This window comes from Aedes aegypti, chromosome 1 (assembly GCF_002204515.2).
Source record: "Aedes aegypti strain LVP_AGWG chromosome 1, AaegL5.0 Primary Assembly, whole genome shotgun sequence".
NCBI lineage: Eukaryota > Metazoa > Arthropoda > Insecta > Diptera > Culicidae > Aedes > Aedes aegypti.
Window position 1 is genome coordinate 21246584 of NC_035107.1, and position 13534 is coordinate 21260117.

Genomic DNA, 13534 nt, shown 5'->3' on the forward strand with positions numbered 1-13534 from the left:
AACCTCTTATCCTCACTGTGTTCGGTCTTGTCGCTTCCCACCCAGATGCTCTTGTCCGGGTCGATTAGTTTGCCGGAACCGAAGTCCATCTCGGTCATGCGCACCTCCAGGTTCATGTGAGTGCCCAGCATCCGGAAGCGAACGCCCGTCACGACGTACGGCGGTTGCAGGATGATGTCGTCCAGATCCATGGCCCGGTTCTCATAGTTCATCACGTTGTAGTCCACCTTGGCGCGAATGTACGGCGACAGGATGTTGTACGCCTCCGGTTCGACCCACTGCAGGGTGGTGTTATCGATTTGGCCTCGCGGCAGCAATTGGCCTTCCTGAACGATCAGGAAGATTATACGGTTCTTCTTGATGAAACGCAATCCGGTGACGACTCTGGAAGGGGGAAGTTTCGTTGATGAACTCTGAAAAAGGTTTGGACGACTCCACTTACTTGTTGTTCATGACATCCGAGACCGACTCCCGCATGTTGATGTACCGATCGGACTTGGGGCCGGAGTCGTCGCACAGGCAGAAGCAGTAGCTGCAGTGCCAGAACAGCCAGCGCCACCAGGAATCGACCTTGGTCGTTCCCCGGGTGCAGTGCTTCTTCTGGCCCATTACCATACCGTTCTCGTACTCGATGAACTCGTACCGCCGATTACTGCTGCTCGCAGCCGGACAGATCCACATATCGGAGTCCACATACTCGCAGCTGTACATCTTTCCGGCGCACTTCGGTTGCTTGGAGCAGTACAGGTCCTTGTAGCACTGCTCCTGCCGGACGCCCCAGTTGTAGTAGGCACAGTTCTCCTTGCAGGTGTTGTCCGTGTTCATGTCCACTTCGTTCTCGACGTAGCCCTGGAGTAGCCGGGTCAACTGGACGTACGTTTCGCCCTCCTTGTGCTTGCTGTGGTCCGGATCACATCGCCAGTACTCTCGGCTCGCCTGGGTCATGACCCGCTGCAGCAGACTCTGCGTCCGGTTGGTCCGGTCTTCGAAGCGACGCCGCATCAGCTTCGCTTCCGTGGTGAAGTTTCCTGGGGGATTAGAGAGGGAAGGAAGATTGTATGCATTAATAGAATGATTGCGATGGCTGATTGTAGCGAACGATAAGGATGCTCCTGGTGCTTGATTGAGGCGATACTAATCTGTAAATATATGAATCATCTTTCCGAGCTACAGTTCACCGTGAGAAGATTGACCAATTGCACTTCTTTCATGACTCAGGCTCCTGAACGCTTGGAAGTTCAATCTACACGATTTGTTATCTTGATTTCGATTTCGATTCGATTTCGATTCGATTTCGATTCGATTTCGATTCGATTTCGATTCGATTTCAATTCGATTTCGATTTCGATTCGATTTCGATTTAATTTCGATTTCGATTCGATTTAGATTCGATTTCGACTCGTGTTCGATTCGATTTCGATTCGATTTCGATTCGATTTCGATTCGATTTCGATTCGATTTCGATTCGATTTCGATTCGATTTCGATTCGATTTCGATTCGATTTCGATTCGATTTCGATTCGATTTCGATTCGATTTCGATTCGATTTCAATTTGATTTTGATTCGATTTCGATTTCGATATCGATTCAATTTCGATTCGATTTCGATTCGATTTCGATTCGATTTCGATTCGATTTCGATTCGATTTCGATTCGATTTCGATTCGATTTCGATTCGATTTCGATTCGATTTCGATTCGATTTCGATTCGATTTCGATTCGATTTCGATTCGATTTCGATTCGATTTCGATTCGATTTCGATTTCAATTCGATTTCGATTCGATTCGATTTCGATTCGATTTCGATTCGATTTCGATTCGATTTCGATTCGATTTCGATTCGTTTTCGATTCGTTTTCGATTCGATTTCGATTCGATTTCGATTCGATTTCGATTCGATTTCGATTCGATTTCGATTCGATTTCGATTCGATTTCGATTCGATTTCGATTCGATTTCGATTCGATTTCGATTCGATTTCGATTCGATTTCGATTCGATTTCGATTCGATTTCGATTCGATTTCGATTCGATTTCGATTCGATTCGATTCGATTTCGATTCGATTTCGATTCGATTTCGATTCGATTTCGATTCAATTTCGATTCGATTTCGATTCGATTTCGATTCGATTTCGATTCGATTTCGATTCGATTTCGATTCGATTTCGATTTGATTTCGATTCGATTTCGATTCGATTTCGATTCGATTTCGATTCGATTTTGATTCGATTTCGATTCGATTTCGATTCGATTTCGATTCGATTTCGATTTGATTTCGATTCGATTTCGATTCGATTTCGATTCGATTTCGATTCGATTTCGATTCGATTTCGATTCGATTTCGATTCGATTTCGATTCGATTTCGATTCGATTTCGATTCGATTTCGATTCGATTTCGATTCGATTTCGATTCGATTTCGATTCGATTTCGATTCGATTTCGATTCGATTTCGATTCGATTTCGATTCGATTTCGATTCGATTTCGATTCGATTTCGATTCGATTTCGATTCGATTTCGATTCGATTTCGATTTGATTTCGATTCGATTCGATTTTGTTTTCGATTCGATTTTGTTTTCTATTTCGATTCGATTTTGTTTTCTATTCGATTTCGATTCTATTTTGATTCGATTTCGATTCGATCTCCATTCGATTTCGATTCGAATGCGATTCGATTTCAGTTTGATGTCGATTCGATTTTGAATCGAGTTCAATTCGATTTTGATTCGATTTCGAAGTTTTTTTTAAATTCTTCTCCGATTTCAGTATGATTTTGATTCTGATTCAATTTTAATTAAATTTCAAATCGATTTCAATTAAAAACAGGAGTTTCTTGAGGAGGTAACTGAAAATTCCTAGAGGTGAATCTGTAGATTCCTGCTCACTTAGTTATCTCGTCAAAGTAACCTGTCAAGTATTCACGATTCTATTAACCGATTTCAATGAACATTCTAGAGTCGCTACCTCATTCCAATTCCCAACGGTAGTATTCCGCTACCTTGAATGAAATCTGTTATTCCAAGCACTCGTTCTAATCATGTTCCTCACAAACAACATTCCTTATAGGTGTGACAATTACCCTGTGTCTCCTTTCTTCTCGCAGCACTGCCTGCCCTGCACAGCTGGAAGGAATCATTGAACTTTCTCACTCTCTCCTCAATGAACGGCTCAGAACGCCCCCGAAAAAGGTCATCCATCGATAATGGAAAGAATTCTCGTGTAAATTTTCAGAAGGACCTATGAAACAATGAGAGGCTCTCTTGTTTTACTTTCACTTCAATCAATAACTGAGCCACATTAACCTCTTCTGATGTCAGATAGGTCCTTTTGAAAAGTTACGCGAGAATTTCAAAAATAGATCGAGCAACTACCTTTACAGACGGGAGAGAGGGTGGAGAAGAAATTGAAGTACTCATTCCAGTGAAGAAAGCACGTGCTTTTGTTGTTCCTGCCTCTCTCTTCGTCGGTAATCCTCTTTTTCAAGATCCGCAGCGGACTTTAGAATTGATTTAAAGTTCTTTGTTCCGCTACACGATCGCGACCACAAACAACAGCGAACAGCGTGGTGGTGAATCAACAAGTTTCCACACGGCAGTGAGATCAATCTACTTAATGCTCGTATGTCGCTCTAGCTAATTACCGGTTGCGATCACATTCGAAAACGAGACCGAGTTGTTTCCTGCTTCAGTAAAAGTTCTTACCTTTGCCGTAGGTTTTCAGCAGCATCCACGAGAACTGCATCATCGAGTAGCCCTTCAGTTCCGTGATCGAGATGGCATTGTACAGCTGATAGAGAACCTGTTGGGCCGACAGTCCAAAGCTGCAGATCGTCGATTTGGCTTCCTGTTTTGGATTGGACCAAAAATAGCACGGACGAGAAAGGGAAAAGAGAAGGAATTAGTGATCGAGGAAGTGACAAATATGCAGACATTCAAGATCGGAACAGGAAATAGTGACACAGCATGATTGGTTTGAGAGAGTACGTTACCAGTTGCGCCTTGTAGTACATCCCCTGGCGGATCATGATGCGATCGATCTCGTCCAGCGTCGAGTTGACCGGGAATTGAGGATCGCTCAGCACGGTATCGGTGATGTCCATACTGGCCAGTTCGAAGTCCGCATCATCCGCGGGCAGCTGATTCCGGTTTGCCATGAACTGTCTGATCGCATCGAACAGCTTGTGGACGTTGATCAGGTCCTGTTCCAGCAGTTGCCACTCGTAGAACCGCTTCAGAATGTAGTAGTCGTCCTCGTCGTACGAGTTCTCCGGCCCGATATCATCGTTCGCAAAGCCGGAGTAGATGTCGATCAGCTCCTTCAGGATGATGTTCCGCTGAACTCGACGATCATCTTCCTTCTGGTTGTCGACCTTATCGATCTGGTTCACGATCGTCCAGGCGCGATTTTCCAGCTCAAAGTACCGATGCCGAAGGGCGTCCACATCGGTCGATCCCTTCAGCTTCCGGGCGGCGTCGGAACCGCTGCCAAGGAGCGCGATCACCGCCACCACCACCAAGATCACTTTCGACGATAAACGCTCCATTATTGGTTCATTGCGCGTCCGTCCGTACACGACGATCGATTCCAACTGGAACGGTGGAAATGGAGATCGCGTGCTCTCTACCTACAGACAGACGATTTGGTCAAATGTGTGTGGAGCACTCACACCAACACTGAAACCAACTGCCGGCAGTGACGAAATCTACTGACTAAGCAAGGTTGAATAACACTAACAATAACACTTCGAGTCGAGTGAGCACAACCAGAACAACTGTCGTTTTTTTTAGTGGAGCTAGAGGTACCCACTCTGTATAGAATGATTATGTCTATTATTTGGACGGGAGATGTTCACACACTCGACACGATCGAGATTGATTCCAGCGTGTACACGGACGTACGATTTGCGACTCGACGACTACCGACTGCGGTACCTAACTGACTGAAGTGCTGCGTGCTTCTCTTCGTCGGTTATGAGTCTTGATGATCCCGAGTAGGTGACGGTACCAAAATGTGATCAAGACATGATCATCTTCCTCGAATCTCCAAGTCACTCGAAACATGATCGCTTAGAAACTATCATTCAAATTCGTTGTCAGCCTCGACATTCGGAAGCATCCCGCGACTCGGGACCACAATGTGCCAAATCAAACATTGAAGGAGGTCTGTTTCCAAGAATCCGAATCGTTATGCCGTTCCGCCATCGGACTCGAAGTTAGCTTCGAACGATATCAATCTGGAAATCCAGTGATATTGGCTTCGGCTTCGGTTGGGGCGCATGTTTACACCCCAGCCAAAGTGGATTGATGAAATTGTTGGTGGATATCGTTGCGCTGCAGTACGATGGAAAAAGCGCCGATTCATATACAAAAGTATCGCTGGTGACATATTCGCATTTGAGAATGCTTTCGAGCGAGAAGAAGAACAGAACGCCCATGTTTCGTGTGTGCGGATGTGAATGCAATCGTTTGATCGCTGCTCGCTTTATGGTAAACATGGTGGGGTTCGCTTCTTGATTGCGATAAAAGCGATGGAACCGCTGATGTGGATTTTTACTTTCGAGCATTTGGTAGAGAAGAATGGGCCTCAGATTACGGGTAAAGATTTTTCGAACTTGCTGAAGGGTCGTCAAGTGGTCACTGAAAATCATATGAGCAGTAAATAAAATAAATCATTTAACAATTCTCGTTGAACTTTGCTATAGGACCTATGTAACAATGAAAGATTTACTTCTCTCTCGCTCTATTTCGAATTTAACAGTGCAATACTAAAGCTTTTGGCATGTTTTCACAATAGATTGAGGAAAAGTGTACTTAGCTAACGTTTCATGCAAAAAACTCAACCAAAGAGGTCACGTCAACTTCTTTGGTTGCAGTTTTTGCTCAGTTATTGAATAAAGAGAAATTGAACAAAGAGTGCCTCTCAATTTTAGATACGTCCTTTTGATAACTTACGCGTGAATTCTCAGATCACGAGATAATTTCTGTGTACCTCGATAACTTATTCAGACAGCCTTAAGTAAGTGTTTCGCAGACGAATTTAAACAATTTCGGCTTTAAACCAACTCGATTTTTCACTTTAAGAACGTTTAATTTCAGGATTAACAAAACGACGTAAGTAAAATTTTCTACTCTCGCCACCTACTACCTTTCACAGCTCCATTGTATGGAGAGGCAAAGTGACGTAACAACAAATCAAAGCAAAACATTACTTCGATTTTGCACTGGTACAAAAACGTCGTAAGTAACTGAATGAAACGCTTTATCATTTTGTCACACAATTTTTGTGAGAAACTTTAGAAACTACCTCGTATTTTAACGCGAGCTGATTGCATGCCAAATTTAGGCAATGTACACGGCAACAAACAAATGTTAAAAAAGAGATTCATTTTCAAATAGTTTTAGAAGACAGGTATTCTTCTTAACTATTTTTTTCAAAACCGTATGAAAGCTACTTACGTCGATTTGAAAAAATAATCGAGAAATGACAACTTTAATTGATATTCAGGATATCACCAAGGACCATCGGAGGGTCACTGTATTGTATTCAAATACACTGTTAAGCTACCAGTACACGGTATCAAGTATTTTGCAGAAAACTGACAGCAGTTCAAACACATGCTCTCAGAATTTCTCTAGTGTCAAGTAAGTGTTGGGACTGCTGTCCAGATCCCTGTCAAATATTTGACACCGTGTACTGATAGCATTACTCTTATCACATTACGAATGCAAAGGGTTATAAAGAAATCACTTTATTCCGATTTGTCATCTGGATTTGCTAAGATTCTTGGACAAGATTTTCTCAGAATCAGGCCTTTCTCAAAATGCTCAATAATAAGCAGTTTTGCTCAGAATGCAGTATAGAGAATCCTGAGCATGATTTTTTTAAAAGTCTGAGCAAAATTTTCATCCTAAGTGATCAGAATCATGAACAGAGCTCGCTCATAAATGTAAACCTGTTTTGCTCAGAATGCTGAGCAGGATGTGCCCAGAATTCTGAGCAGCATTCGCCCAAAATCCTGGCCAAAATTTGCTCAGAATGATAAGCGAAATTTGATCAAAATTCTGAAAATGATTTGCTCAGAATTTGGAATAAGATTTACTCAATGACTGTATTTGATTGAAATTCTAATCGTAATTAAATCAGAATCATGAAGAGGAATCGCTCAGAACCCTAAGCTTAGTTTGCCTCGAATCCCTAGCTGAATTTGCTTTGATTTTCTATCAATTATGAGTCTCAATAGCTTAGAAATTTGAGCATCATTTGCACGTGGATTTGCTGAGATTTTTTATCGGAGCTTGTTCAGAATCTTGCTCACAATCATAAGCATGATTTGTTTAGAACCCTCAGTAGATTTTGCTCAGAATTCGGAGCAGGATCGACTCAAAATCCTTTGCATGATTTGTTCAGAACGCTGAACAGGATTGACTTAGAATCGTGAGTGAGATTTGCTAAGGGCCATGAGTAGCGTTCATTAAAAGATTCGAAGGATATTTGCTCTTAATCATGAACAAGGATTGCTCAGAACTCTGAGATGGATTTGCCCAGATTCTCTAAGTATTCTTTGGTTAATTTGAACAGAAATCTAAGCAAGATATGCTCACCAACTTGAGCAGGTTTTGCTGAGAATGGGCATTGCAGAATTCGTTCACATTTGATTTCGAAGTAACATCAAAGCGAGCGAACAGAAACATCTCATCTGTATCAGTCCATGATCAGCAACGTTTTGCAAGTTGTAATAAGCTTGATAAATAACATCAACGAACGAGAGCCTCAAAGAGAGAACAATGATAAAACTAATTTCTCTCGCTTATTTACCATTGAGGGAAGTAGTTCCAGGATTTGTGATAAACAATCCAATAACATGCTCTGTTTTACCCTCGATCTAACCAGAGCTGAAGCAGAATATGAAACACAGATTCTCATGATGTGCTGCGGTTCATGGTTGTTACAAAGAGCAATATGTGAGAGATACTCTCAATTTTATCAAATTTGTATCGCTGGCTGAGAATGGTGACAAAGATTTGTTCAGAATGCTGAGAATGATTTGCTTAGAATCCTGACCAATATTTACTCAGAATTTTGAGCAAGCTCAAAATTCTCCTTGACTCTCCAGCAGAATTCACTCTAAAATTATTCTAGTTTGGATTATATAGAAATCACTTTGTTCAGATGCGCCATCTGGATTTGCTCAGACTCTTGAGAAAGATTTTCTCAGAATCAGCTTTCTTCGAATGCATAATGAGCAGTATTTTAAGTTAAGTGTGTTGCTATACAGGATTTGCTCAGAGTGCTGAACAGAAATTCCTCACAATCCAGTGCAGAGTTCATCCAGAATTCTAGGCATGATTTTCTTAAAATCCTGAGCATAATTTGTTTGGCATTCTGAGCAGTATTCGCTAAAAAAAATACCTAGAATGCTGAGCAGTAGGTATTTGTTCAGAATGAGCAACATTCGATCATAAGTCTGAGTAGGATTTGTTTAGAATAATGAGCAAAATTGCTCAGTATCCTGAGTATCCGAATTTGTTTTGATTTTATACGGAATGCAGAGCTAGATTTCTTAAGTAATCGAAGTGGGATTTGCTCCAGCATCTTAAGCAAGATTTGCCGACAATACCTAACAAGCTTCTATAACCTTGCAAATGATTTTCAAATCATGAGCAGGGTTTTCCGAGAGTTCTTAGTAGAATTTGCTTAGAACCTTCAGTAGAATATGCTCACAGTTTCACTTAGAATTCAGAGCAGGTTTTGCAAAGAATCCAAAGTAGGTATTCAGATTCCTGTGCATGATTTGTGTAGATCGTTGAGCAGGATCTATTCCGAATCAAACAAATTTGAAAATCAGAATCCTGATTCAGGATTAGCTAATAATCCAGAAGTTAATTTGTTCAGATTCCTGAAAAAGATTTTCTTAGAGTTCTAATCTGGATTTGCTCAGAAGTCTAAGCCGTATTTGATTAAGTGTGCTATGCATGATTTGTTCAGAATGCTGAGCAGGATCAATCCCGATTTGAAAAAAAAATGAAATCAGAATCTGGATTTAGGATTTACACTCAATGTGCTGCATAAGATTTGCTTAGAATTTTTAACTAGATTTGTGCATAATCCTGAGCTGGATTTGCTAAGAACACTAAGTCGTATTTGATCAGTTTTTTTGTGCATGATTTGCTCAGAATTCAGAATCAATTCAGAATGAAAAAAAAAATCAAAAATCAAAATCCTGATTCAGTATATGAACTAGATTTGTTTAGAATTTTGAGCTGGATGGATTTGTGCAATAGCAATTCAGAATCGAAAAATTTGAAAATGAGAATCTTGATTCCGGTTTTGCTAAGAATCCTGAGCTGGATTTGCTCAGAGTCCTGAATACGATTTGCTTAGAATTTTGTGCTGATTATGTTCATAATCCTGAGTATGATTAGTTCAGAACTCTGAGCTGGATTTGCTCAGATTTTCTGTGCATGTTTTGATCAGAATGCTGAGCAAAATCAATTCCGAATCGAAAAAATCGAACACCAGAATCCTGATTCAGGATTCAGTACTGAATAAGATTTGCCTAGAATTTTAGGCTGGATGGTTTTGCTAAGAATCCTGAAGTGAATTTGCTCAAAGTCCTGCATAACATTAGTTTACAATTTTGAGCTGGATTTGCTCAGAATTCTAGGCCGTATTTGATCAGATTTTCTGTGTCTGATTTGTTCAGAATACTAGCAAGGTGAATTCCGAATCGAAATCAGGATACTCATTCAAGATCAAAGTACTCAAAGTACTGAATAAGATTTGCTTAGAATTTTTAGCAAGATCAATTAAATTTTTTGTGCGAGATCAATTAAGAATCGCAAAATTCGAAAATTAGAATCCTGGTTCAGGGTTTGCTAAGAATCCTAAGCTGGATTTGCTTCGAGTCCGGGATAAGATTTGCTAGAATTTTGAGCTGGATTATTGCATAATCTTGAGCAAGCTTTGTGTAGAATCCTGAGCTGGATTTGCTCAGAATTCTAAGCCGTATTTGATCAGATTTTCTATGCATGTTTTGTTCAGAATTCTGAGCAGCCTCAATTAGGAAAAAAAAATCGGAATCCTGAAGAGGATTTGCTAAGAATCCTGAATAAGAGTTGCTTAGAATTTTGAACTGGATTTGGGCATTATCCTGAATAAGTTTTGTTCAGAATCTTGAGCAGGATTAGCTCAGAATTCTCAGCCGTATTTGATCAAATTTTCTAAGAATCCTGACCCGGATTCGCCTGAAGTTCTTAGCAGGATTTGCTCAGAATCAAGTGCTGGATCTGTGCATAATCCTGAGCAAGATTTGTGCAAAATCCTGAGCTAAATTTGCTCAGAATTTTAAGTCATATTTGATCAGACTTTCTAAGAATTCTGACCCGGATTCGCTCAAAATTTTTTGCAGGATCTGCTCACAATTCTAAGCAACATATGTTCAAAATCTTGAGCGGGATTCATCCAGAATTTTGAGTACGATTTGCTTAGAATCCTGAACAGTGTTGGTAGATCTCAATTATTGAGTTCTTCCGCGAGCGCAAACTCACGCGTGAGATTTTGATGCAAAATCACTCGTTTACATGAGTGCCGGTCAAAAATTATTCAATCATAAAACCTGCTGGAAATCTGTCAAAACTCAATGTTATTGTTTACATTAAAAGATAAACAAAAAAAGGTGGTTTACGTGAAAATACTGTGCAAATACATGTCAATGAGTCAAACAGGTGAGTTAACTTATGCATAATGTTTTGGCTGTTGAGTTGCGTGAGCCACAGCTCATACGTGAAAGACTCGAGACTGATAAATGAGAATTTGAGATTTTTGCAACGCCGATCTTGAGTAGGGTTCACTCAAAATCCAGATCAAGATTTGCTAAGAAGCCAGGGTAGGATTCATCCAGATTCTGTAACAAAGATTTGTTCCGAATCATGAGCAGGATTTGCTCGGAATCCTGAGTGGGATTTGCTTAGATTGTTTAAGCATCCAGAGTCATATTTGCATGAAGATTTTAGCATGACTGGCTCAGCATGATGGAAAGAATTTGCTGGCAATGCTTAATCAGATTTGCTTCGAATCGTCAGCATGATGTGCCCAAGAATGCTGAGCAAAAGTTCCACTCAGATTCCTGAGCGAGATTTACCTAGAATTATAAACAGGATCTGCTCAGAATCCAAAGCAGGACAGTGGTGGAAATGTTCGCACCACGCAGCACCTCACGAGTGTTAACTTATGCAAAACAAGCGTGATAGGCTCGCGAACAGGCTTGGAAGAAATAGCAAAAAGTTCACGAACATTTACTCGCGAGTAACTGAACAACGTGTGATCTATTAAGGTTTTGACAGACAAATTAGTTGTATATCCATCAAATCGACAGTAAAATGCCAGATCATAGAAGAAACCCCTTGAACACCAGAAATCTCGAAGGGACAATAGCTTTTTTTTTTCCAAAAGCGCAATTGACTCTGAGCAGCTATGAACACGTGCATGAATCACTTTAGCTTCGTTTACTCGCGAGCGCGACAGATGCGAGTAAATCAGCTCTCTGATGCTCGTGAGCATTTTGCTTTGTGCTTGTCCCAGTTCAGCAGACATGTTCGCAACTTTCTTTTACTGAAGCAGGATTTGCTAGTAATCTGGGGGATATGCTAAGCATCGGGATTTGCTCAGAATCCTGAGTAGAGTCCACTCAGAATCCTGAGCAAGATTTGCTCAGAATCCTGAGTAGAGTTCACTCAGAATCCTGAGCAAGATTTGCTCAGAATCCTGGACAGGATTTACCCAATCCTTCTTGTTGAGGGTAGGTTGTGCGAAATTCTTAGAGGAAATCCATAAAAGAATTAATAAATGAAAACTTGAGGAAAAATCCGAAATATTATCGGATGAAAACTTTGGGCACACACATGCCATTTTCAGGCAATTTGGTGACATTTTTCAGTGAAATATTTCAACCAAATTGCCATACAAAAACAGAGTGTTCGGAATATAAATCTGTTCGGAATTTGAGATAAAACGGTATCTACTCGGATTCTCTGATAAATCCTTATGGCAACTCTTATCTCCTGGTTCCGTTTGATCTTTTCTTTGCCTCTTTAAAATTTATATATAGTCTTGTTCAATAATTTTTCGATTTTTTTTTAAGCACAAGGTCTTTAAAGTTCCAATAATAATCAATAATAATAGTAATATCACGATTCATCTTTTCTTGTTGGTTGAAGAATACAGTGAACACATTTTCATGTTAACTCTCCTGATTTTGAACAAAAAAACAGCTTTTTTAAATTCTTAAATCTATGACGGATTATGCCCCCTTAAGGCCGCACGGGACGTCATTATAATCATCCTATCCATTTGAAGAAGCAGATCTCAAGTACCACTCCATATATGGATGTGAAAAATTTATCACTATATTCTATATATGTGGTGCACAATCGATCAAATTTTCAGCTTCATCGGTTCACTAAAACTCGAGATTTGCTTCGGCAAAGTTTTGATGATAATTGTTAGAGTGAGACAAAAGATAGGGAAAATAACACGGTCTCCCGTGTCCCCTTAAAGAATGCAGAAAAAAATATTTCGATTGAATACAGTGTTGCCAAATATACTTATTTTAAATTTAAAAACACTAAATTTATTTCTCGTCGAATGATTATGAATTTTCAAAAATTTTGATTGCATTCGAGGTGTTTTGTACCAAAATTGAGAAATTGCGCTTTTAACTTAGCCCTCTAATACCCAACCCCGCCTTTAGACGGGGTACACTTTGGAATTTTGTTTATTTTTTCGTAGCTCGGAAAACAAAATGATTTTATTTTTGGCTTAAACCTTGACTCATAACACGCATATAAGAAAATTTTTTTATGAGTTTTGAAACTTTTTTGTATTTTTGAAAATTGTTTGAAAAATAGTATTCTTATATAATCTACAAATGTCCGGGATTAATTTAACGTGTAATATAAAAATATGTACTTTTTATATTTTTCTACAATCAACCTATCACAGAAGAAGAGCTTGGTGATATTAAAATAATTTCAAACCTGTTTTTCCGTTAATTACACGGAAAATAAAAATATTTCCAGAAAAACAATGAAAATTTAATATTTTTAAAAGTACCGTAAAAACTTGAATTTTTATTTTAGCCAAAAATCAGTAACTAGAAGAGGCTTCAAGAAAAAATGAAAAAGGTTAGGGATGTTCAAAAACAAAAATTATAAAAATCAAAAACCAAAATTCATAGATTTGCGAATAAAAATAAATCATTGCCCAAAACGTGTTTAGAGCGATTTTAGATAACTGAAAATGATATTTAGATCGAATATAAAAATTTGGGTATTAGAGGGTTAAAAATCCCGAAGTCTCCACATGAAATCCAAAGCAATTTCGGAGTTTGAGAATCGATATTTTATCATTAAATATACAGTTAACTCTCCCTTAGTCGACATTGCCTTTTTCGATATTTCCCCTAACTCGATAAAATCCGCGGTCCCTTCAATCTAGCATACTTTGAACTCTCTCCTCTCTAACTCTATGTTCCCTA

General features: G+C 39.6%; 2 protein-coding genes across 9 annotated transcripts in view; one reads left to right on the plus strand and one right to left on the minus strand.

Annotated features, from left to right (window-relative positions):
* The window catches only part of LOC5576538 (E3 ubiquitin-protein ligase UBR3), a 227327-nt gene that overhangs the window by 130859 nt on the left and 82934 nt on the right, over positions 1-13534 (plus strand). The gene's annotated exons all lie outside the window — the stretch shown is intronic.
* Positions 1-13534, minus strand: part of LOC5564091 — a 43372-nt gene that overhangs the window by 567 nt on the left and 29271 nt on the right. For 2 of the 7 annotated variants that reach the window (XM_021839112.1, XM_021839111.1), the window contains exons 4-6: positions 3702-3843; positions 443-1028; positions 4-384 (exon numbers count right to left, since the gene is read on the minus strand). In XM_021839112.1, coding sequence (XP_021694804.1) covers positions 4-384; positions 443-1028; positions 3702-3843 — 1109 coding nt within the window. Of the gene's footprint in view, positions 1-3; positions 385-442; positions 1029-3701; positions 3844-3988; positions 4827-13534 lie in introns of all 7 variants that reach the window. The other 5 variants (XM_021839118.1, XM_021839113.1, XM_021839115.1 and 2 more) reach the window with 5 other exon arrangements.